Source organism: Equus asinus, chromosome 9 (genome assembly GCF_041296235.1).
Source record: "Equus asinus isolate D_3611 breed Donkey chromosome 9, EquAss-T2T_v2, whole genome shotgun sequence".
NCBI lineage: Eukaryota > Metazoa > Chordata > Mammalia > Perissodactyla > Equidae > Equus > Equus asinus.
The window spans coordinates 41,947,079-41,971,503 of NC_091798.1; the positions used below are offsets into that span (position 1 = coordinate 41,947,079).

The window sequence follows — 24,425 nt, forward strand, 5'->3', positions numbered from 1 at the left end:
CTGTGGAGATGGAGTGAAGTGCACGGACTGGAGGGGTTGGAAGTGGAATGGATCAGCTTGCTGATAGAGGGGAAGTGAGGGGCAAGGGAAATGGAGGGATGGAAGATGACTTGTAGGTTTCTGGCTTTAGCAGCCATGTGGATAAGGACACATTTGCTGTCATAGGGATGACTCAGAGCACAGGTTCATGGAGGGAAACCTAGACTTCTGTTTGACCTGGTAAAGTTTGACATACCCTTAGGGCATCCTGAGGAGATGTCAAGTATGAAGTTGGATGTACAGGCTGAAGTCATCAGACAGTTCTGGGCTGGAAATGCAACTGGAGCATCTCAGCACAGGACTGGATGTGAGCTCCCAGGGAGAGGGTTAGACAGAAAGAGCACAGGGCCTGGGCCTCAGCCCTTGGAAGTCACGGTATATACCGGAGAATGGCCAGTGGGGAGCAGGAAGCCAGGAGGGATGGTACCATGGGAGCCCAAAGAAACTTTTCAGAGGCTAAATAGGGGAGGATTGAGGACTGCCCGCTTGGTTTGGTTACTTGGAGGAGGTTGCTGATGGTGACAAGTCATTTCAGTTAGTCAGTGAGGATGAAAGGCAGATTAGAGTGGGCGGAAGAATGAAGTGGAGCTGCGGAGGCAGAAATGACATCTAAGCACAACTCTTTGGAGATGTTTTGCTGACAAACTGGGCAGAGAAATGGGGAAGTAGCTGCTTATTTGGTTTTCTATGAAAGTAAGAGATGTTCTCTCCATCATTTCTAAACCTCTCTCCCACTCTGATACACCCAGGACTTGATACTGGATCACCTCAAATATTCCCATGATAAAATAAACCGTGGATGACATGTAGTCCCCAGTACATAGCTGCGACTCCACTTTCTCCCTTTCAAGAAAGCTTCCAGGAAAGTAAATCAGTTAGAGTAATGTCAGGATAAGCATTTGCTACTTTTTAGGAAAAATCATGATTCAACTTCTACATATTAAACTACACGAAACCCAATTATTTGCAACACAAATTACGACTCACTGCATCACACATCTTGGGCATGTTGGCTGAGAAGTGTGGGTGGGTGCCGTTCATTCATCAAATATTTTGTGAGTGCTTGCTATGGGTCAGGAACTTGGCTTTGGGCACTGGAAGCAGTATGTGAACAACCAAACATGGCCTCTGCCCTCATGGAGCTCCAGCCAGGTGGGGAGCACAGACACGAGGAAGTGATTTCAAGCGTAGTGAGCTTACAGCCGAGAAGCATTGTGTTCTCAAGGAGAGTGTCACCAGGGTCCTGGACTGGTCTACAGGCTTATCAAGAGTCTGTTTGAAGAAGTCAGGATGGATAAGCCAAGGTGTGAGTTAATGAGGCCTGTGTTGGGGGTGGGTGTGGACAGTGGCCCAGGCAGAAGTGAATGCCCAGTGCTGGAGGGGGCCCATCTCCAGTGAGGTCGGTACCAAGGCCAGCCTGTCCAGGAAGTCAGGGAAGGAAGAGTGAGTGCCATGAGAGGCAGCCAGAGAGGCAGGCAGGGGTCAGATGGGCAGGGCCTGGGGGCTCCAGCCAGGGGTCTGGTCTTTATCAGGAAAGCAACATGAAGGGTTTTAAGTGTGTATTGAGGGAAGAGGGGTGGGCATGTCAGACTTATTCTAAAAGAGCACCCAGATGTCCAGGGAATGGGGTGTGGTTGTACAGGAGAAAGGCAGCAGGTAAGTGTCGCTTGTACACAGGCAGGGGGACTGCATTAGTTCCCCTGCAGCCTATTTGATGAGATGTGGCTGAGGATTTGGAAAGCAGATGGGGAGTGGGAGGCAAGGCCAGCCTTCTGCTTCCTGTCCTGTCCCTGACACAGGTCTAGTTCCCTTCTTTCTCCTCCCTCCCTCCCCTCTGGGAAAACCCAACAGACTGGTACTGGAACCAGTTCTCAAGGGGTGGGGACAGAAGCAGACGCCAAGGGACACCCACAGGGTCGATGTGGGAACACAGGATGTAGAAATGATGGAATGGAGGCCAGAAGGGCTGTCTTAAGGGACTGACAGCAGTGGGCATGGTAGGGGGCATGGGAGTGCAGAGACGCCGCTGGGTGCACGCCCCGGGGTGGTCAGTGCAGAACTTCACTTCCCTTGGGGAGGCCCTGGTAAAAAGAACGCTGATTCAGCAAGTCTGGGGCATGAGCAGGGAATCCCTATTTTTAAGAAGCCCTCTCCTCCCCTACCAAGGTGATTGTGACCTAGGTGGCCCCACGACCTTCCTTTTGAGAATGCCTCAACGCTGCCCGGCTGCCTGGCCTTATATTCTCAGGCCCCTCAGCTGTCTCTCACCATCTTGGCCCTGTATTAAGACGTGGATAAGCACATCCCGTCTGATAGACCAGAGGCGGCGGGGCTGTCGGGTGGGCCGCACAGCATCGCGCGGCCGCCAGGGGTCGCCAGAGGCCTCGGCTCGCGCGCCAGGGCTCCTCCGCCCGCGGACGCCGCGCCCGAGCCAGCGAGCGGAGCCAGAGCGCTGCGGGCTCACAAAGCGGCCGGACGCGCGGCGGCGGGTGGCGGGAGCGCAGGGGAGCGAGCCGACCGATCAGCCCTCTCCGCGCCCGCGCCACAGAAGCTCGAGCAACTCGGACGCGGGGACCCAGGCCGGCCCCCAAGGTACGTGCCCGCGGAACCCCGCGCCCCAACTTGGCGTAGTTGGGATCTCCCCGCGGCCACCGGGGGGCTGGCAGGGTCAGGGCCTGGGGGTATCTCCGCGCGCCCCTCTTTCCGAGGCGGCGGGGCGGGCGAGGGGAGACCCTCAGCTGCAGGTGCTGCCCCTCCACTTCCCATTCTGCCAGAGGCTGGACTGCTGCTGGGAGCCCTGTTCCCCCCTCCCTACCCCAAGCTCTAGGCACCATCCATGGGAGTGCGGCTTGCGGATTGAGGGCTCCTCGTTTTGGGGGACGGGTACCAAAGACCCTGATCCGAGAGTAGCAGTCTGTGGGGCACCCGGAGAATAGGCGACGGGGGTCCTCTATAGTTTAATAGCACCCCGTAATTGGTGACGCAGCCTCCTCATTTGTAACGGAGCTCCCTATTCGTGAGAGGGGCCCCTAGGTCTCTAGATCGGCCCCAGGTGTGCGAGGGATGACCCTGTCTCCGCAGTCAGAGCCCCCGCCCCGACAGCTGGGGCCGGTCGCGGAGGCGCCCAGACCGCGGTGCTGGCGAGGGGCTCGCGTGGTGCCGCCCTCCCGGCTGACTGTCCCCGTGCTCCCGGCCCCGCAGATGCCAGCGATCGCGGTGCTCGCCGCGGCCGCCGCGGCGTGGTGCTTCCTCCAGGTCGAGAGCCGGCACCTGGACGCACTCGCTGGAGGCGCGGGCCCCAACAACGGCAATTTCCTAGACAATGACCAGTGGCTGAGCACCGTTTCCCAGTACGACCGGGACAAGTACTGGAACCGCTTTCGAGACGTGAGTAGCGCCGCCTGGCCCAGTGGGGCGGGGGAGCCCCTCTGAGAGGGGGCCTCTGACCTGGGTGGGGAGCGGACTGGTGCAGACCTCTCAAGGCCAGGTCTGGCCGGGGTTCCTGGGCTGCGTCTTGCCTGAGAGTAACTTTAAAGAGAACTTCGAAGGCTTGATGCTCTTGCCTGTTACCTGTGGTCCAGGTGTGTATTTGTAGGTGGGAGGAGGTGACTGTACTAAATGGAATGAACAGGAGCAGCTGCGGAGAGAGAGGCTCCATAAGCTTCTGAGTTCCTCTAAGGTTCATGGTTGACTTTGCCCATCCCCTAGATAACCCCCTTGGGGCATCAGTGATTCAGGCCATCTTAAGAGTGCGCCGAAGAAACCCTACTGCAGGGGCTAGGTTTGGGTGAGCCCAGCTCATTTACTAGGGACCTAGGAGTTCCAGGTGTGAGAGGAGGTTTGCAGGGTCGTGGCAATGGGCCTGATAAAATGTGGGGGAGCATGGTGGTTTTGGCCCTTGGCATCCTTAGGGGAAGGGAAAGGGAGCAGGCAGCTCATGGAGTTGGTCCTCTGTCCTGAAGGGGAGCGGAGCGGGCAGAAGATTTCTCTTTTGGGAGAGCGGGGGAGGGGAGAAAGTTATTCCTGGGCACCCGGAGGCACACCTGCTGCCTGTTTCTGCCCCGAGGCTGGCTGTTGCTCCCCAGGTAGGCCCTAGAGGATGGGTATGCCCGAGAGGCACCTGGCATAGTCTTTCCAGCAGATGGCATCCCCTCTGTGCTGTGGGAGCTGCTGCCAGCTCTTTCAAAGGCTGCCCCAGGGGCTGGGGCCTTGCCCTTCTGGGGGGCTAGGAGAAAATTTTTATGATACTTAACATTAGGAGTTCCTGCCCTTGTGAGACCCGTACCTCAGAGTCTCTGTTCTCGTCACAGGGCATGGGCTCTTTAGGTGGGAGACGGGTGGGAGTTGCCCTCCTTCGCTGTCTTCCTCTTAACCCCATTCCCAGTTTCCCCAGCCCTTGGTGGGGAGAGTCTGAGGGCTCCAGTGAATCCAGATGTTCTCTGGTACTTGCTAAAGAGCACCTCTCCAGATCCTGCTCTAGAGGAGCGGGTGCACCCAGTCTTGAGTGGGGGCCTACTTATCTCTGCGCTCTCTGTCCTCCTCCCCCTCTGTCTAGTTGACGGTGGGCTGCTTCTCTTTGAAAGAGGCGTTCAAACACTTTCAGTGAACTTCCACAGTTATGTGGGGCCTTACTTTTGCAGCAGATTCCCTTGCCCCCACCCCCCCCCATCCCCCAGCCCCACCATGACATTCCTGCCATGCCTCCTTGCTGTCCTGCTCTGTTAACCACCTTCGGTCCCCTTTCTGTTCAGCTCTGAGGACCCCTGCACTGTTTACCTTTGCCTATGGCTGAAAAAGATGCCCAAACTGTAAAGGCTCCATTCATGGACTCACATGGGGTAGAAATAATTTTGCTTTGTTTTTTTAACATTATATTTTAGATAGAGTTGAGGAACAGGGCAGGTGCTTAACTCTGCTAGATGTGGGAGAATCGGGCCAGGTGTAGAGGTGAAGGGCCATCTTTGCAGACACCTTGGTTCGCGTGGCAGCTGGGGCGAATTGAAAGCATCTGTGCTTGTTGGTCTTCCGGGTGTAGAAAGGTTTACTGTGCTTTCGTGCCTGTGCAAGGTTTTCTAGTCTCAGTGTGTCATAAGCATGACATTATTCTTACTTCACATTCAGCTTTAAATTTTTAAAAATTGAGCTTCTCTTCATTCCTTGTTTTTCTTGCGAATGTTGACATTTTTTATCCCTAGAAGAGTGTTTTTCCAAACCTGACTGATCACGAAGCTTACCTGGGGTGCTTCTAAAATTATAGTGCCCAGACTCCTCCCCTGGAGATTCTGATCCCATATTTCTGGACTGAGTGCTGGGAAATCCACATTTTAAAGAAACATATGAGGTAATTCTTATGGTGTTTAGGAAATACTACCTTAAATATTGTAAAAATGTCCAAAACTTAACTCCAAAAAGTGAAAAGCTTCCATGTTCAAATATACTACTTTTTTTGTTTCTGGAGCAATTTCAGGTGTTAAACTAATATTTTTAGCAGCATGTATTCTTTAAAAATGGTAATTTAATCTAGCATAGCATTAAAAGACATCTGAAAATGTTAAAAAATCCCAAACATCTTCAGCCATCAACCATTTTATATGCTTTTTATGTGCTTCATGGAATCTTCTAATGTTAGCCATGGCTCCGACATAACTTAATGCCATTAATCTCTTTAAAGTGTTGTGAAACTCAAACTAGATGCTTTTTAAGGCCAAGTCCGAGAGTCTTCAGTTGGTTCATTTACTTGGAATAACCACAAAGCCTGGGTTCCCTGAGACCAAGGAGTAGAAGGTTCCTTCCTGTAGAAACGAGCTGCTCAGTGGACGGTGGACAAAGCCCCAGCTACTGCTGCCATTTCTCAGGCAGCTGACCGTCTTCCCTGAGCCAGGCCTTCCTTGAGGATGACAAAGCTCCACATGTTTTGCTATTATTTTAGATGTTTTGTTGAAGCCACTGGTAACTTTGAGAGGCTGTGCCCTGAGATTATTGTTATCATGCTTGTCAATTTTTGAAAGTCATTGTGAGGGAAAACTTCTTGCTTTTCTCCCAACTTATCACTTTTTTGCACTTGGGGGAGAGACACTTAGAAGTGATTTTTGAACATGTGAAAGTGAAAACTGAGGGCTCCTTTTATGGAGTTGATGATATCCAGTGGTGGTTGTTACTGGGCTAATATTGAAAGGGAAATGATGGCAGGCTGTGTGCTCCATGCTCCCTTGCCTGTTGCGTGTGCTATGACATTGCCAGAGACGACCTTACAGCCTCTACTTACCACTTCGAAGTGGTCCTATTGCTCCTGGTACACACAAAATTGCTATCTCCTTTCCAGAAGTAAAACTTTCACAACTACTCTATGGCTTGTTGCCTGGAGTGATGGATCCAGGAGAGATGTAACAGCATTCGTAAGTTTGCTTCTAAATGTATCAGTGGGCTGTTAGTTTGGTCATTATTCTTTTATAAAGCCTAGCAACTGGGGGGCTGGCCCTGTGGCCGAGTGGTTAAGTTTGCGTGTTCTGCTTCGGTGGCCTGGGGTTTTGCTGGTTCAGATCCTGGGCGTGGACATGGCACCACTTGTGAGGCCACATTGAGGTGGCATCCCATGTGCCACAACTAGAAGGACCCACAACTAAAATACGCAACTATGTACTGGGGGGATTTGGAGAGAGAAAGCAGAAAAAAAAAAAAAAAAAGATTGGCAACAGTTGTTAGCTCAGGTACCAATCTTTAAAAAAAACTAGCAATTGGAATGTTTTAGTCAGATGGAGGCCCAGACTTTTGCCCAAATACAGTATTTAGAAGGAGAAGATGAAGGCAGATGTTTATATTAAGTTCTACGATAGTTTCCCACCCCTAGCTGTCATGCATTTAACTCCTCTGTGGCTTGCATTTGAGGAGTGAAGATGCCACAACCACTCTCCTGATTTTTTTTCTGAATCTGATTTGGCTTTCCATAACCATTACTGTCAGGAAATTTTCCTCTGTTCATTCTTATATGCATTTGTATGTTTATTCATCCCAACAAATATTTGACTTCTACCATGTGCTAGGCAATGGACTATGGGGTGAGCAAGATAAATCTCTCAGGTAATCTTTTGTCTGGATGAAATCCTTTAACTTATGCTGTCACACATTTTTTTTATTCTGTTTTCTTTTTGAAAAAAATGAATTTTCTTATAAAGGTAATACATGCTGGTTGTAATTAAAAAATGAAAACATCGGAGAAATAGGTAATACCTCACATCAAGCACTTGGTGTGCCAGACATTGTTTAAGGTACTTTCCATGTATTATCTTATCTAATATTCATAATAATCCCCAGAGAGAAGTACTATTATTATCCCCCATTTACTGGGAGATGAAGTCTCTCGCCCACAGTTGCAGAGCTGGGTTGCGGAGGAGCTTGGCCTGGAACCGGGTGGGCTGCCTCCAGACTCTCCCTGAGCACTGCAGCCGGTCAACAGCCAAGTGGATGTGGGGTGTGAGCGTCCCCTGATAGCACATTGCAGGTCTTTCCTGCTTCATGTCTGAGGGCAGTCAGTGAAGAACCTTAGGTTGAGACAAAGTGGAGTGGGAAGCCAGGTGGACACAGCTCATTGCAGGGATCACACTAAGACTTATCTTCTGCTAATAATGAGCTTCTGATTTGATTAAAATAATATTGTTGCTTACACCAAACATGACATTTTCTTTCTTTTGCACACATGAAACCAGCCCTGACATTTAACTCCAGGATAATTACCTTCAGCAGGCCCGAAGAATCAGAAGTGTTGCCTTGGCTGGCATTTATCTTACTCCGGAGTGACCTGAGTTTGTAATTCTAATGAGACCACAAGGACCGGCCCATGTTCTTTTTCCTTCTGGTGCACACTCTGGCGCATTTGGTGGTCTCTGTAGCAGAACTGGGATGGCAGTGAGCATCTGATCTGCTCATTTGATCTCAATATCCAGCTATAATGAGTTCCAAGGGCAAGTGGGGCTTACTGATAGAGAAGAGTGCCTGGCTCAGTTGGTGGGGTTGGTGACAAGAGAGGTGGTATGGCTTAGTAGATCAGTCATTAATCTGTCACCACAGAAGCGCAGCTTGTAATAGAGAGTAGCAGAAAATCATTTTGATTAAACAGGTTCAAGGAGACTTAAATGAGTTTGTGATCCTGACTCTCTTTAATGAACCCGCTATCTTCAATCCCCTGTACTAGATGACCACTGATAGAAACAATTATTTCACAGGAATCGTTATAAGGGGACAGTCAGAAAGTTGATAGGCCTAACACCATTCTTGTATTCTCTGTCCTTACCTTCAGTTTGTTCTTGCCAGAGAAAACGTAGTTCTTGCCTGGCAAGGATGGCAGAGCTTCTTGCTCCAGTTGACGTTCCCAGGTTGAGTTCCCCTGCCTCTCCTGGTCTTCCCCCAACCCGGCTGCACAGCATGTCAGCTGAACTGGATTTGCTGGGAGGCTAAGTACTCCCCTCTATGCTCATGAGATTGTTGCAAAAGCAAGAAGTGGTCCCAAATGGATCCTGGGACCTGTAATACTCCCCTAGAGGAGTGGGACCTAATCATTAGCTCAACTGTTTTATCTTGCTTAGGGAGACAATGTTAGCAATTAAATATTTTATAATAAGTCATTTCTTATTCAGTTACTCAATATAATATATTTCAAACCAAGCCCACTCAATATCTAAATTTGAACACCTTCAGGATGCCTCGTTTTCCCTTTCCTCTGGTGAGGTGACTTTATATGTTCCTTAGGAAAGTCCTTGGACTCACACTCACACTTGGTCTCATCTCCCCAGATGAGATAATTACAAACAAATTTCCTGTAAGAGATTACATAATTTGCCCAAGATTGCAAATATTTTTTCACCATGTTTCGTTCAATATAAGATACCATCAATCCTAAGATGCAACATTTTGTACGCTACAAAGAAAGAAGATAATGCCCAGATGAAGAGTTTAATAGCTTTCTGGATACAGCTGGGACCCCAGAGGACCACTCCCTCGGTATAGAGGTAAAGAAGAAATAAACCCACTGTGCAGAAAGGGAGCCATGGCAAGGTGACTCATGTGTCTCCACCGTGGCACTGGCAGATGGAGGGAGAAAACAGACTCCGAGCAAGTGAGCAGGTTGATTCTTGCAGGATTCTGATCTAAATGCACTCTGCCATTGCGGCCTCTCCAAGCCTTAGATGGTTAGTTTAATTTAAAGTAGTCTCAGGTTGTTTGGCCTCTCCGAATCCTTGACTTCTCATTTGTTAGGTGGGATAATAACTCTCTACTGGTGAGGACTAAAGATTGCAAGTGACTGAACCTAGTCCAAGGTGGCTTAAATGGAAAGGAAAACTTACTTGTGTAACTGAAAATTCTGATAAGCCATGGCTTTAGGTAAGGCCAGGTCTGGGGGCTCAGGTTCCATCATGGGACTTGGGCGGTGTGTCTGGCATTTCCCCTCCTCTGCACCCCTCCCATCTCTGGCTTTCTTCCCCTATGTTGGTTTTGTTCTCAGGCTGATTATTTCCACATGGTGACTCATGGCAGCTACAAATTTATGTCGCTGTGTAGTTTTTATGTTTTAGTAGTGTCATGAAAGTCCCAGAATTGACATTTGTCAAATTTACCTGTTTTATGCACCCATCCCCCAATCAATCACTTTGGCCAAGTTGGTAGAATATGCTGATCATCCAGGCTGGGTACATGCCCAACCCTGGGGCTAGGGCTGGGGCTGGGATCTGGGGATAGAGTGGTGGTGGGGCTCCAGTCAAAGGGGAGTAGAAGGGTAGTTCCTTAAGGGGAAGTGGGTATCCACTATGTTGACCAACCTCACAGGGTCAGCATGAAGAGTAAATTGATTAATGCATACAAAGCTCTTTGCAAAGTGTCTGGCTTAATAAATACTCAAGAAGTGGAGGCTATTATTTTTACTAATATTATCAACTCCTACAACAGTTTTATACATTATTCCTCAATTTATCAGTGTATATATTTTTATTTTAGCTTCTTTAATCATTGGATGCTTCCTGAAGTAAGAGCCTGAGTCTTACCATGCCTTGCACACAGTAGGTGGTCAGTAAGCATTTTGTTGAATTGTTACCTAAGCACACCTCTTGATGAATTCCTGGTGAAAGAAAGCCTAAAGGACAATTATAGGCACATGTGCTTTTATAGTTTTTTGGTAGGTGGAAATTCTACATCACATACACGTTGAAAAACATTTTTTTTTTTTGGTCTAACCCATATCTCTAAGCCAGGACCTCACAACTTTATCACCCCTTTTACAATCCACTGTTGTATAGAGCTTGGTGTCCCCAGACCTTTGCCATTGAGCCCAGCACAGAAGGCTGCTCAGTGAATGTTTGAATTTGAGTGAATGAATGAATAAGTGAACTATCTAGGACTTTCCACACCTCCAGGAGGTTCTTTTCGGAGAGCTGGCCCCAGTGAGTCATGCTAGCTTGGGACGTGTGTATCTCATTCCATTAGTAATTGACAATGATGATGGAAACCAGCAGATGGGCTTGCTGTTGAGAGGCGAGGAACTGACAGGGAAACTCAGCCTCCTCACAATTAGGGCACAATTCCTGAACCCGTGAAAATCTCTTGAGTCTGAGTCACATCATGGTGAAGAACCCCCTCTTAACCTGAGTTCATATTCCAGTCTTGCCAAATATAAGCTTGGGTCTTGGTGAGAGCATCAGTTTCCCCACCTGTAAAACTGCGGTGACCCTATCTAGTCTGTGGGGTTTTGAGGAGGACCGAGTGAGCTCATGGCACAAAGTAGATGTTCATGATCTTTCAGTGGCTCATGTACTGTTCTGATTTCCTTTCCGAGGGTCACTCATCTTAACTTCTGCCCTGTGAGCGTGAGTGAGTTGTTAGCATACAGCTATAGACATTGCTTTCTGTCTCATGTCTTAGAGGAATGTTGGGGAAATTTGTTCTGTTATCCTTGAGCCTGTCTCGCTCCATTCCTTGCCAGTCTAGAAGGCTATGTGAAGTTCCATATGGTCATTCTCTGTTGTTTTCCAGTTGCAGCTCCTGGCACAGAAGACCTTCCCTTCATATTTCACATTGTCACTAGACCTCTCCTGAAACTGGCAAGTCTCATCACAGTGTATCTGGGAGGGGGTTTGTGTCCAGCTAGGCCTGAAATCCTAGTTTTGTGCAGGGCCCCCCAGGGAACCCATTATGCCAACTAAGCCCTAATTGGTATCACTTTTAATGTTCAGCTCTGATCCAGTTGCCTCCAGCCCATCTGAAAAAGTAAAAACCTCAGCTTGTCCTGCAGAGTTGTCCCAGGCTGGCTTTGGGGTGGATGGGGTCCTGCACTGCTGTCCTCAAGGAACCTCCCATAGGGTCTAGTAGATGCTTCTTGTTGGTGTTCAGGAGTCCTCATGTTCCAGGTCTGACTTTATGAACGAATAGGAAAATACTGGTAGGATTGGCCAGGCCTTTGTTCCTTCTTGCCACAGATCCGACTCTTCAGTTCCAGGTCATTACAGGCCATCGGAGGACCTGTAATTCGCCACAACTGAAGCATGTTGGCCATGGTTTAGGAAAACCCAAACAATAGCAAATAGTTAATGCAGGGCATGGTGGTTTTTTTGGTGCAAAAATGTTCTCCAAATGCCAGCTATGTGCCAGGCCTTTGCTAGGTGCTGGGTGAACAAGATAGACGCAATATTTACCCTTCTGGAGTTTACAGTCTGGCGTGGCTGACAGAAAAACAATCACAAAATAATCATTCGGGTGTAGTTGAGCAAAATGCTACAACGTGGAGGTACAGATGCTCTGAGAATATGTAATGGGGAGGTGAACGGGTTAATTAATTTTTTTGGTCAGAAAATGTTTCCCTAGGAAAGGCATTGGACTGAGACGTGCAGGATGACAGGAGCGAGCCAGGTGACGAGAGGAGGTGCTTGTGTCCCAGGCAGCGAGTGGGAAGAGCGAATCCAAAGGTCTTGAAATGGGAAAGACCTTGATGTGTTTCCATCAGATGTGTCTGCCCTAGGATTCGCTTAAGTAGTAAGCTCTCTCCTAGTTTATTTAAAAAGCATGCTTTTCACATTCTCAATTTAACACATATTTTGGGGCAGGGGGATGAGTCATCTGTGACAGTGAGGTACATAGATGGGCTAAGTAGTTGGCGGAAGGATGGTGTATTCTTTTGTGTCTCCTCTTTGTACCTTTCTGTGCTGTCTTTGACAGCCATCACTCTTTCAAAAAATTCTTTCTCCTCTAGTGTCTTCGGCCCGTTAGTTTCTCTTTCTCTCTGTGGTCAAGTGTCCTGGGCTATAGAGCTCCTACGATTCCTGCTGCTGTTTTGAAATAAGGGTGTCATAGAGTTTCTTGGAAGGAGTGATGATTTGTGCAGTTTCTGTTTCAGAAATGAGACTGGTCTATATGGGCTGCCCCTTGTCCTCCTCCCCGGTCCTGTCCCCGCTACCCTTGCTGAGAAGCAACCAGGTGCCAGGCTGTGAGGCTAAACATGAAAACCAAGATTTTCATCCTCCAAGGTCAGAGTTTAGGAGGAGAGACAGACACGCATCCAGCTCCTTCCGCGCCACGTGGGAGTGCCTAATAGTATGTGGCATTTCATAGACCCTGGGTCTGAGCCTCCCAACATCCCTGGGAGGAGGAGCAAGGGTGCATTCACAGACTAGTGACATGAATTTCTGGGAATTCTCCTGAAAGATAATGCTACCGTCCAAATTAACTTGATTGGGTTACTTTTCTTATGATTCTGTGCAAATATGTCCTTCAGGAGACCCTCTGCTTTGATCTTTTAAGACGAACTTTCCTTTGGCACAACAGGGAAGGGAGGAAGGAAGAACATATTATACAACTATTTGTAATAATTTGCAAACTCTTCCTGTGTGATATGCAACACATCACACTACAGAGGGCACTGTCAACATTGCCCAGTGGAATTACGTGGTTGGTGAGCAGGCATTTATGCAAGGTCGGTCAGCACCTGTGATTGGAGCAGGGCAGCGGAACTCGCCGCAGGTGTTCCAGGCCATCTTTGCACAGATTAAATATGGAGAAAACGTACGCAGAGAGCAGCAGCTTCCACTTTTCTGTTTCAGCTGCACCCTTCCTGGCCCACCATATAGATGGAATCACTCTCATTCAGTTCTAAGAAATGCCAGGCCGAGTTGCAGATGAGCAGTCATGGCCAAGGCAAAAAGGAAGATGCCCAGAGCAAGATGCTAGAGCAGGGGCTCTTAGACTTACGTCTTTATAATCTTGAAAAAATCACTGGCAGGCCTTGTTTAAAATGCAGATCTCAGCCTCTTAGTCCAAAGCACAATCTAATAGGTCAAGGGTGGCACCCAGGAGCCGGTGTTTTAAACAAGCAGCCCGAGTAATTCTGATGCACGTGGTTCTCAAACTTTACTTTCAGAAAAATCCTGAAGAATTATTATTCATCCCAAATAGAAACACCATTAGCTCCAATGAATAATAAAATTTTAGACAAAATGAGCATTTTATTTTGAAGACATAGAGTAAATTATTATGAATGCTGTATTTTCCCCTTATGCCAACAGGGCTACCGTTGGCATCAATAGAAGGAAAGGTCTTGCTTTCCAATGTGTGTATCTGCCTGGGTCTCAGTCACAGCTATTGTCATGAGGTGTTCCTGGAGCGGAATAACATTTGACTCCCGACTGGCTTCTAGGGTTAGGGACGCTTGTGCATGTGAGAACAGTGGAATCAATGTGGGACCTTCTACGTGATGAAGTCCTGGGTGATCATCTCAGCAAGTCTTCCTGTCTCCATAGGGACCTGATCCCAGCCAACGCTGGTCGGACTGTGCATCTTCCTTAGCAGAATTGATATGTTTTGTGCACAGATGAACTGGAAGAAATTGACTCTGACATTGGCTTTAATTTATAGAGAAATGGGTATTGAAGCTGAAGTGGTGCTAAGAGTAGGCAATAGACAAGGAATGGTGGAGGTAATAAGGAGTGTTTACTGTCAGGAAGTGTGCAATATGCAGAGTTGCAGATACTGGAAGTTGGAAGCACAGAGAAGGTCTGAGGGATATGGGCCAGACAATGCCACTACGTGCAATTCTCTTCTTGGTATATTAAGTCCTTTTGCTTGGTTGGCCAGATAATTTTGGAAAGATCAGAGGACAACAAAAGCAAAGACTTGTCAAAGTTTAGAAAATTTATGAGGATCAACACGGCAGTATTCTTTGTTCTGAAGCCATTCCATTGCCCACTGAACAAATTCTGAAACTTTGCTTTAGTCCACGTTGCTGAATTTCCCCTAATTAATGGTATCTGAGATTGATAAACCTATTCCTAAAAGGGAGAAAATAGTTAAATGTATTGAACAGACTTGTGTGGCTATTTGGGGTGTTTCCATAGCCCCATTGTTAAGGGACAATTGGCTAGTTTCTAGGTCTTTCTGTGCTCATTGGACATGCTGACTCTTGACTTTGGTGGGGTTGGTTGGTTGGTTGGTGTCCAGCACTTTCTTCAGGCCGAGGCATCACTTCCCATCTGAGCCAGCTAGGCTTGCTGTGACTCTGGACCTGGTCTGTAACCTTTGATCAGCCACCTTGAATGAGGCCTGTGTCACTTTCAGTGAATGAGAGAATGAAAATGCTATCCATGGTAAAGATAAAACAATGCTGTCTTTACTGGTGTCCAATAAATTGTGTGAATTTTTTTGTGTGACTGAGTTGGTGGTTTAAAAAATTCTTCCTACCTCAGAAAGACCTTTGCATGTGTTTTAAAAAATGTTTTTTGGGGCTAGCCTGGTGGCGCAGTGGTTAAGTTTGCACGTTTCGCTTCGGTGGCCTGGGGTTTGCTGGTTCCGATCCTGGGTGCGGACCTATGCACTGCTTATCAAGCCATGCTGTGGCAGGCAACTCACATATAAAAGAGAGGAAGATGGGCATGGATGTTCGCTCAGGGCCAATCTTCCTCAGCCAAAAAAAAAAGAAGAGGATTGGTGGCAGATGTTAGCTCAGGGCTAATCTTCCTCAAAAGAAAATTTTTCTTTTGTTTCTTTCCATGGTCTTCCTGGACCTAGCTCCTTGCCTCTTTAGTAACCAGATCCTGGCACACAGATTCAGTAGTTCTGTTTGTTTGTTTGTTCATGTATTCATACATTCATACAGCAGATACTTATTGGCTAGGCTACTATATACCAGGCACTCTGCTGGGTACTTAGGATGTAGCAGGGAGCAAAACAAGCCTGATTCCTGTCCTCTGGAGTCCACAGGCTTCTTGTCTGAGATGAACTGATGAAGATGGGGTGCTTGGCAGTCAGGGAATCCTGTTGGGGGTTATCTGCAAAGGAGAAGCCCTGGTCTGCAAAGGAACCAGAACAGTCTGGCAAGGTGGACATCCAGAGGTGTTGTGACCTGGGCTGTGTCTCTGTGGGAAAGTAGTGTAAGCATTCATCTCTGAATCTGTCTGGTGGTCAAGTAACTTTAGCTCACCTCCACTCTTACTGACATGCCTGGGTGGCCTCTGCTATTTTGCCCGAGTTTAGAGACTCCGACACTATCAACAGAAGGGTACCGGTCCGTGCAATGGAGGTGGAGCATTTAGATGAGACAGAACATGATGTGTATGAATGCTGAAGTGTGGTGACTTTAGCCTTGTCAGGGCTCCAAGTCAAGGCCTGTGAGAGTGGGGAGATAATCATGGAAAAGATTCCTTGTCGTCAGCAGCCCTGGGTGGGTTGGGAGTATGTTTCGTACTAATCATAAACATACTACGATGAGCTTTCACAAAGTGAACACACCCATACAACCAGCACCCAGATCAGGAGACAGAGTATTATCATCACTGAGAAGTCCATCTTGTGTCCCTTGCGGTCACTACCTGTCCCCCTCCCAGGTAAGAACCCTCCTGACTTCTAATGCTATATATTAGTTTTGCCTGTTTTTGTACTTTTATAATGGAATCATAAGGATGTATTTTTTGTGTCTGTCTTCTTTTCCTCAACATTAAATTTGTGATACATTGTTGTGTGTGGCTGTAATTTGTTCCTTCTCATTGCCGTGTGAGTATTCCATAATTTATTTACCTGTTGTATTGTTGAGGGACATTTGGTAGTTTCCAGGTTTTGGCTATTACATAATAGCACTTTCTTGGGTGTGTCTTTTGGTGAACCTATGTATGCCACTTTTTGGGTACATATCTAGGTGTGGAATCCATTGATCATTAGGTAGATGAATGCTCGGCTTTCAGAGATGCAGTTAAATAGTTTCCCAGAGTGATTGTGCCAGTTGTTCTCTCAACACTAGCATCTGAAAGTTCACAGGGAGCAACATTTTTGTTTTATTGATTGTAGGATTTTAAAAAATTTCTCAATCTAACTCATAATCCAATTTAACCAAAACATTTTGAGCACCTGTTACATACCAGACACTTGCCTCCCCTTATGGAGCCTACGTTCTAGTGGAGGGACAGAAACAGTACACAGATTACGATACAACAGTTGGTTGTAAGTTCTATGGACAAAAATAAAGGAGAGTAACTTCATTGGGAAAAGATAGTCTCTTCAATAAATGGAGTTGGGAAAACTGGGTAATCACATGCAAAAGCTTGAAATTGGGTCCCTATCTTACACCACACACAAAAATGAACTTGAAATGGCTTAAGGACTTAAATGTAAGATCTGAAACTGTAAAACTCCTAGAAGGAAACATAGGAAAGAAGCTCCTTGACTTTGGTCTTGGCAGTGATCTTTTGGATATGACACCAAAAGCACAAACAACAAAAGCAAAAATAAACAAGTGGGACTGCATCAAACTAAAAAGCTTCTGCATAACAAAACAAACAATCACAAAATGAAGAGGCAACTTATGCTATGGGAGAAAATATTGGCAAACCATCTATCTGCTAAGGGGTTAAGATCCAAATTATATACAGAACTCATGCAACTCAATAGCAAAAAAACAATCCAATTAAAAAATGAGCAAAGGGCCTGAATAGACATTTTTCCAAAGAAGATATACAAATGGCCAACAGGTATGTGAAAAGATGCGCACATCACTAATCATCAGGGAAATGCAAATCAAAACCACAGTGAGATATCACCTCACACCTGTTGGAATGGCTGTCATCAAAAAGACAGAAATAATAAGTGTTGGCAAGGATGTGGAGAAAAGGGAACCCTTGTACACTGTTGGTAGGAATATAAATTGGTGCAGCCACTATGGAAAACAGTATGGAGATTCCTCAAAAAATTAAAAATCAAACTATCATATGATCCAGCTATCCTACTTCTGAGTATATATCTGAAGGAAATGGAATTGCTGTCTTGAAGAGATATCTGTAGCCTTGTGTTCATTGCAGCATCATTCATGATAATCAAGACATGGAAACAACCTAAGTGCCCATAGATGAATGAATGGATAAAGAAAGTGTGGTATATATACACAGTGGAATATTATTCAACCAAAAAAAAAGAAATCTTGCCATTTGTGACAATATGGATGAGCCTTGAGGGCATTATACTAAGTGAAATAAGTCAGGCAGAGAAATACAGCTACTGTATGATCTCATTTATGTGGAATCTAAAAAAGCCAAACTCATAGTAAGACGAAGTAGATTGATGTTTTCCAGGAGGTGGGAGGAATGAAGAGATGTTGGACGAGGGGTAGAAACTTCCATTTATAAGACAAACAGTTTCTGGGGCTCTAATGTACAGCATGGTGACTGTAATTAACAATACTGTACATGTTGTGCACTTGAAAGTTGTTAAGAGAGTAGATCTTAAATGTTCTCGCCATAACAACAACAGCAACATCAAAATGGTAATTATGTGAAGTGATCGATGTGTTAACTAATCTCAGTGTGGTAATCATTTTGTAATACAGTCATGTGTCATTTAATGATGGGGATATTTCTAAGAAATGTGACATTTAGGTGATTTGGTCGTTGTGCGACATTGTAGAGTGTTCTTACACAAACCTAGATGGCATAGCCTAGTACACACACTTAGGCTATATGGTACCAACCTTACGGACCACCATCATATATGCGGTCCATCATTGATCAAAATGTGCATGTTACATGGCGCATGACTATATGTAGATGTATCAAATCATCACATTGTGCACCTTACACTTACATGATGTTATATGTCAATTATATATCCACAAAGCTGTAAAAAATAGAATAAAGGGACTATGGAGGGGATGTATTCTCTAGCTGTGGTTTTATTGTTATACTTTTGCTTTAAATTGTTCTTTTCCCGATTTATAGAAATAGATGATTCAAAAAGAGAATTTATAAGACGCAGAAAAAGAGAAATCACTTTCCTTTCATATGCAGTCACTGTTAACACCTTTTTTGGGTCTATTTGCTTCCAGAAGACTTTTTAATGCCAAAGTTTTTATTTTCATGGTTGATATCATGCTGTTTATATGATGTGGTGTTCTCTCTCTTTTCATTTAATGACATGGCATAAACAGTATAGTATGATGCTATTCTTTGTAAATGACATTTTAATGGTGTATATTAGTCTAGTGAATGTATATATTATAATATACCAAACTAAAATATCTGGCAGTAGACAATTGGTTGTTTCTACTTTTCCTTTTTCTAAATAATTGCATGATAAATATTTTGACCATGTGAGCCTTTTCATGGTTAGAATTATTTTGTGCAGTATGTTTCCAGAGGTAGAAGTACTTGGCATACTGGCATGTGCATTGGTATATCCATTGATGAGTGTTACTACATTGTGCTGACTGCACCCCCAGCATTGTAGAATGTAGGTTTTACTGTACCCTTGCCAGCATTGGCTATTAGTGACTTTTTTGGTAAAGAAGAGGAATGTGATAGAACATGGCATGCCAAGATATGTGCAAGGACTGAATCAACACAGGTAAGACAATGCGTACAAGAGTCCTGACTGGGAAGAATGATCCCTCTGAACTTTGTCAGGGAAACAGGTGTGAGAGACCAGCAGCTCACTGAGAGTTGGGGAGCAGAAGCCATTGCCCTTCCTCACGTTAGTTCCTGGCCTTGTGAATGCTTTGCAAAGCCTATTCTCTGAAGAGCCCTTTGAACTCATTGTGGAGATATTAATGAATCCCAGCCTCGTTCATAATTAGGAGCAGGAGCAGATGCTCCATGCCAGATTTCAAGTCAAATTGCTGCTGACAGATCCCATGCTACGTACAACTTATAGATACTTTAATGCCCCTGTGGTGGAGGAGGGGGAGAGGAGATCATTAAAAACAAAGTCCATCCCCGCCATGGCGATAAAGTGGTTTCTCCTGTTGAATGCAGACAAGGCCTGGACCCACATCTCAGCCTTCATTTCTGTTCAAGACATCTACCTGATTTCCATTACCCAATATTTCCTCCCACCGCTCTCACAGCAGGCCTGTCTGGTGCACTCTCCTCAGAGTAGGCGAGGAGAAGGGTTTCCCCTGGCTGCTGTCTCAGCATCATGAAGAAGATGGAAAACACAACAGTTCTCTGGGTCCGTCAGCTCTTTGGGAGCTCTCTGCAGGCCTAGAGTAGTGATTCCCAACTAGGGAAGATGTTGCCCACGGGGGACATGTGGTATTTGGCAATGTCTAGAGATGTTTTTGGTTGCTGCAACTCGGGCAGCAGGAGGTGGTGAGGTGGGTGGGGTTCTACTGTCATCTAGTGAGTAGAAGCCAGGGATGCTGCTGCACATCCTACCACCCACAGGACACCCTCCTCCATCCCAATGTCAATAGTGTCAATATTGAGAAATACTGGCCTAGAGATACGTTTTTTTCTTTTATGATTATTTTTTGATGGAAGGGGTAGTCTAGGCAGATGAAGTTGAGAGAGGAGGGCATATGATGAGCCATTGTTTCCATCATTCATTTAAGAAATAAACTTGCCAGGTACTGTCCTGGGCTCTGGGACATAGCCGTTAACAAAACAGACAGAAGTCTCTACCCTCATGGAGCTTACATTCTAGGCTATCCTCTTGTTCCAGATATTTCTTTTCTAGAGCCAAGAGAAGGGAAGATCAATCAAGTAAATACATTATTTTTTATATCCTTGAAATCTGATGCATTATTGCAGCCAATCAGGTATAATAAAGACCCTATGATTTTTATTATTTTTGCCAAGATAAACAGCCACAGGGAGTTTTGGGTGAGATGTTATGTATGTACCTGAGAGTCACAGTAAATTGGTTGTACTGTGGATCAGACAGGCTGTTTGATTTTGTTTCCTGAGAAGTGGGGAAATGCAGCAGAGAAGTATTTCTGTTCCACTAAAGGACTGACAGGCTCCAGATGGATGGGCTGGCTACTCTCCCTTGAATCTTGTTTCACCGCACATCTCAGGTAGCAGCCGTTACTTCCAACTAGATGATCCTTGTTCACAACTCACTCCTTTCTCATATGCTGTGCAGCAAATTTTAACAACCCCCTCCTCTGACTTCTGTAGCAGCAACAGCCAGCACCACACAGCTCCATATTGGAGAATGTATTCCTCACACTGGGTTCTGGTTTTGTCAGTTGGAGGCGCACCTGGATTGTAAGCTCCTGCGTGTCGGGACCTTGGCTCATGCATTCTGGCCTCTCAGAGGCTGCCAGATGTTCAGTGCATGTTTGAGGATGTACTGGGAAACTTTTTGTTTTTCCCTGTGCAATTGTAGCACTCTTCCTTGGGAAGGGAAAGAGGACTCAGACCATAAGAAAGTGATTGAGCCCTTTCAACCTCCCAGAGGAGATCTGATCAAGCACTTATTTCTGGTTTATGCAGTTGGTGAGTCCACACTGAGTCTGTATGGTAGTGGAGATGGGGAAAGTAGTGTCTCTTGTCTATTTGGATGTTTCTATGGCTTCTGTTCATGGATGTGAAGCCTTAGTCTGGGATTATGGGATGTACCATGCGCTCCACCCCATGGCTGGCAGAGAGAGTTCCCTTGGGCGTTTTCATTGTGTCTCCTTTCCCGCTTAAAGACCATCCTTCTTTTTCTCTATTCTGCATCGCTCCTCAAGCCCCGTCAATTACTGTCCCTAACGTCCAGCATGGGTTGCTCTCTCTGCCCTGGTCTCACCCCTGGGGAAGGTTGGATGTCTTAGGCATGGGTAGGAGTGTGGAGAAAGGATCTTCTTTTTGGTCTGGTCTGAAAGACCCCTCTTTCCACTTTGAAGATGAACTTTGCGCCAACATAACTCCTGTGTGATGCTAAGCTACAAGTGTATATTTCTCCTGTCTAACCTTGAGTTAATGTCAAAAGGCCCGTGGAGTCCTTGGCATACTTTAGGGAGCATGGAGGAAAGAGAAGAAAACCTGTATTGCTGCACCTCTGCTCCCCTTTCCACAACTCTGGAGGATCCTTCCTTTGTGGCATTTCTATGGACCCGTAGCTGACTGTGCCACTCTGTACTAGTTGTTTAACGTGGGACCTTGACATCTAAACTAATCATCTGCAGTAACTTTTCAGGTACTTTTCTTCAGTCATAGTTTTTAAATCTCACACTCTCTTCTCCACGCTCCTCCCACCATACAGAGTTAGTATTTATGTGAGATGTTTTCGTAGTACATAAAACTGACCTGCACAGTAGCTGAGCCTCTGCAGAGGTAACAGAGGTGTTGATGCATAACTAGGAAACTCAGTTTGTGTTATATGCACAACGGGAGCAGGTAAGAATCACTTTCCTCCCATTATTTTGGTCAAGTAAATTTTTGAGTTTGAGAGAGTCTAGATCATCTTAATTATTGAATACTTGTGTGCTAGGCACGGTGCCAGGCTCAGGAATGTGAAAATTCAAGACTAAATCTTGGCCTGAGGAACGGATGCTCTACTTGGATAAGAAGGTAAATAGACAACCGTAACACAGATGATGTGAGTTAGTGCAGCGAAGCATAGGATGCTGTGAGAATCCCAGCAAGGATCATCTGATCCCAATGGAGAGGTCAGGGAGGCTTGTAGGGAGAGGGACGCCTGCTCTGAATTGTTCTGTGCCTTTTGGGAATGATCGGATAAAGAGGGCAAGAGGAAGGATGTTGTGAGCAGAGAAGTTTCTGCAGAAGAGTCTGCCGGTCAGATAAATCCCAGGATCCCACACAGTCAAGGCTTTGTTTAAAGTCCCATTCACAGATGCACAGTCCAGTAGCCAAAGGGTTTCGAAAGGATTTCCAGTTTCTCCTTCTACCTTCCAAAGCGTGTCAGAGGAGACTCAGTTCATAATGCACAACGACAGTTCTCAGAAGCTCTGTTCTCCTCCTCCTCCTTTTGGTCTCTGTGTTACTCTGGAGTCTTTCATATGATAACCCCATAAAACTTTCTCCTCTTTCTTCCCCTCTTCCCAGCAATAGTTATGTGGTTTGACTTAGTCTCTCTTGGCTAAAAGCTCGCACTTTCATCTGGCTTCTTAGCTGCTTTCCTATCCTCTTGTTGGCTGGAAAAAGACAGAATTGTTCTTTAGGGGGCAGGGGTAATAACGTGGAGTGGAAAGTTGGGTACATTTACATGTTACTGAATCTCCTCCCTGCCATGCCATGGTCCACACTCTGGCTATTCAGTGTACACCCATCGCAGTAGCGATATTTGAGCTCTAATCCCCTTCTCTCGGACACATTATTTTCAGATATCCTAATTTTCTCTCTCTCCTTGTGGAATGTACCCTCTTTGTGCAGAGAAAAACAACTGTATCTCTAAAAGAAGCAGGAAGGCCACATAATAAGATTCTATATTGCAGTTGGTAGGGCTGATTAGAACATATTTTCTTGGGGCAATAGTCATTGTCTTTTGAGAATCATTTCAGTAATACATGTGTGTGTGTGTTTTAAGGAGAGCAAATGTGAGCAGCTGCAGCTTTCTGAGACCAGTCATAAACACATGTCCGTGTTTACCAAACACGTATGGGCAACCAGCTTATTGAGGAATTTCAATCTGGGAAATAAACATGAAACATTTTTGTTTATTTTTAATTGCTGCTTTCCCTTAATAGCATCTTGGGCAGATTCCATAGTTTTCCATCATTTTTAGCTTTAAAACCAAGTCCAGTTGAGTTTAAAACTTCCACCTCATATTGGATTTGGAAAATGTCTTCCTCTTCACCTGCATAGTCTGGACTTGTGGCTTGAGGAGCTGGTGTGGTGCTGAATCTATGATGAATATTTAACTCTCTTCTTCCCAGGAATGGCGTCAAGGTGGGCTCTCTGGAGGGCCAGGTCGGGGACCTGCCTATTACCTAATCCTCTGATGTGGTAGTTTGATTCCAGATCAGCCTCTTCCTTCCTATCCCCTTTTATCAGTCAGGATGGACTAGGTTATGCTGTGGTAACAAATAACTCCAAAAATCATATTTTTGACTTAAAATAATAAAGGCTTATTTCTCTCTCATCCCACACATCTCTGATGGCGAGGTAGGGCCTCTGCTCTGTGTTGTCTCCTGGACCACAGGCTGATGAAGACCCCATCTCCATGCTTTCACAGTCACTATGGCAGGAGGAAGAGGGTGCTGCAGAGCTCTGCATTAGCAACTCACTGCCTCTTCTTAGATGAGACACCAGTTTTTTGAGCAAAGCAAGCCGCATGGCCAGACTCCACATCAGTGAGGCAGTTAAGAGTAATCCTGTCAGGTACCTGGGAAGGAGAAGTCACAAGTTTGGCCAGTGGCGTTTATAACATCCAAAGAGCATCCTTTCCTAGACGTCTGTCCCACAGCCTTATTCTAATAAGGTCCTCCCATTTGGTAAGTGGTACCCGTGGAGGGATGCACACAAGATGGCTCTAGCTGAGCTGCCTTCTATGGTCTTTTGTTCCCTAAACTCTCATCTCCTTGCTCTACTAACCAGTGGGGCCCGATGCTTCCCCAGTGCGTGCTGCCCCTTCTCTCGGTTTTTCCAGTCCTCTTGAATGCTCTTTTCTCTGTTCAGTTACTCATAGGACAGATTAACAAGCCCACTTGCTGGAGAAGATTTCCAATTGAGGAAACAAATATTCCCCTCTTACAGGTGCTCCTGGTTTTTAAGCTGTTCTCCTATAATACCCCCTTAATTTGCACGTCAGAGGGAGAATATGCCTCACTGGGGGAACCTAGTGAACACTGCATGGTCCAGAAGGCTGCTAACCACTTCTTCCCACTCTAGTCTTTTTCTCTTATGGCCTGGGGAGCAGGCGAGGGCCCATGTGAGGTAATGGCAGGATCAGTTCTGCCCACTTTATGAAGCCCTCTAGGCAAGAATCATTCTTTAACATCTGAAAGCCTGACACTGTTTTTTTCCCCGAATATATAGGAATTTGGTGCTAAAATTCGATCTTAGTCAAAGTTTGGGGGCAACATAAATCATAATCAAACAACACACTCCTGATATAGGGGGCCTAACCCCCTGGCAACATAGTTGTTCATTTACAAATAGGATATCTTACTAATATATACTAATCTTAAAGTCCTCTAGACTTGCAACCTA

At 45.9% G+C, this 24,425-nt stretch overlaps 1 protein-coding gene across 1 annotated transcript in view; it reads left to right on the forward strand.

The window, feature by feature from the left end:
• Positions 1-2,457: 2,457 nt before the first annotated feature.
• The window catches only part of SPOCK1 (SPARC (osteonectin), cwcv and kazal like domains proteoglycan 1), a 472,805-nt gene continuing 450,837 nt past the window's right edge, over positions 2,458-24,425 (forward strand). The window contains exons 1-2 of the mRNA XM_014828464.3: positions 2,458-2,631; positions 3,241-3,426. Coding sequence (XP_014683950.3) covers positions 3,241-3,426 — 186 coding nt within the window. The 5' untranslated portion in view covers positions 2,458-2,631. The remainder of the gene's footprint in view (positions 2,632-3,240; positions 3,427-24,425) is intronic.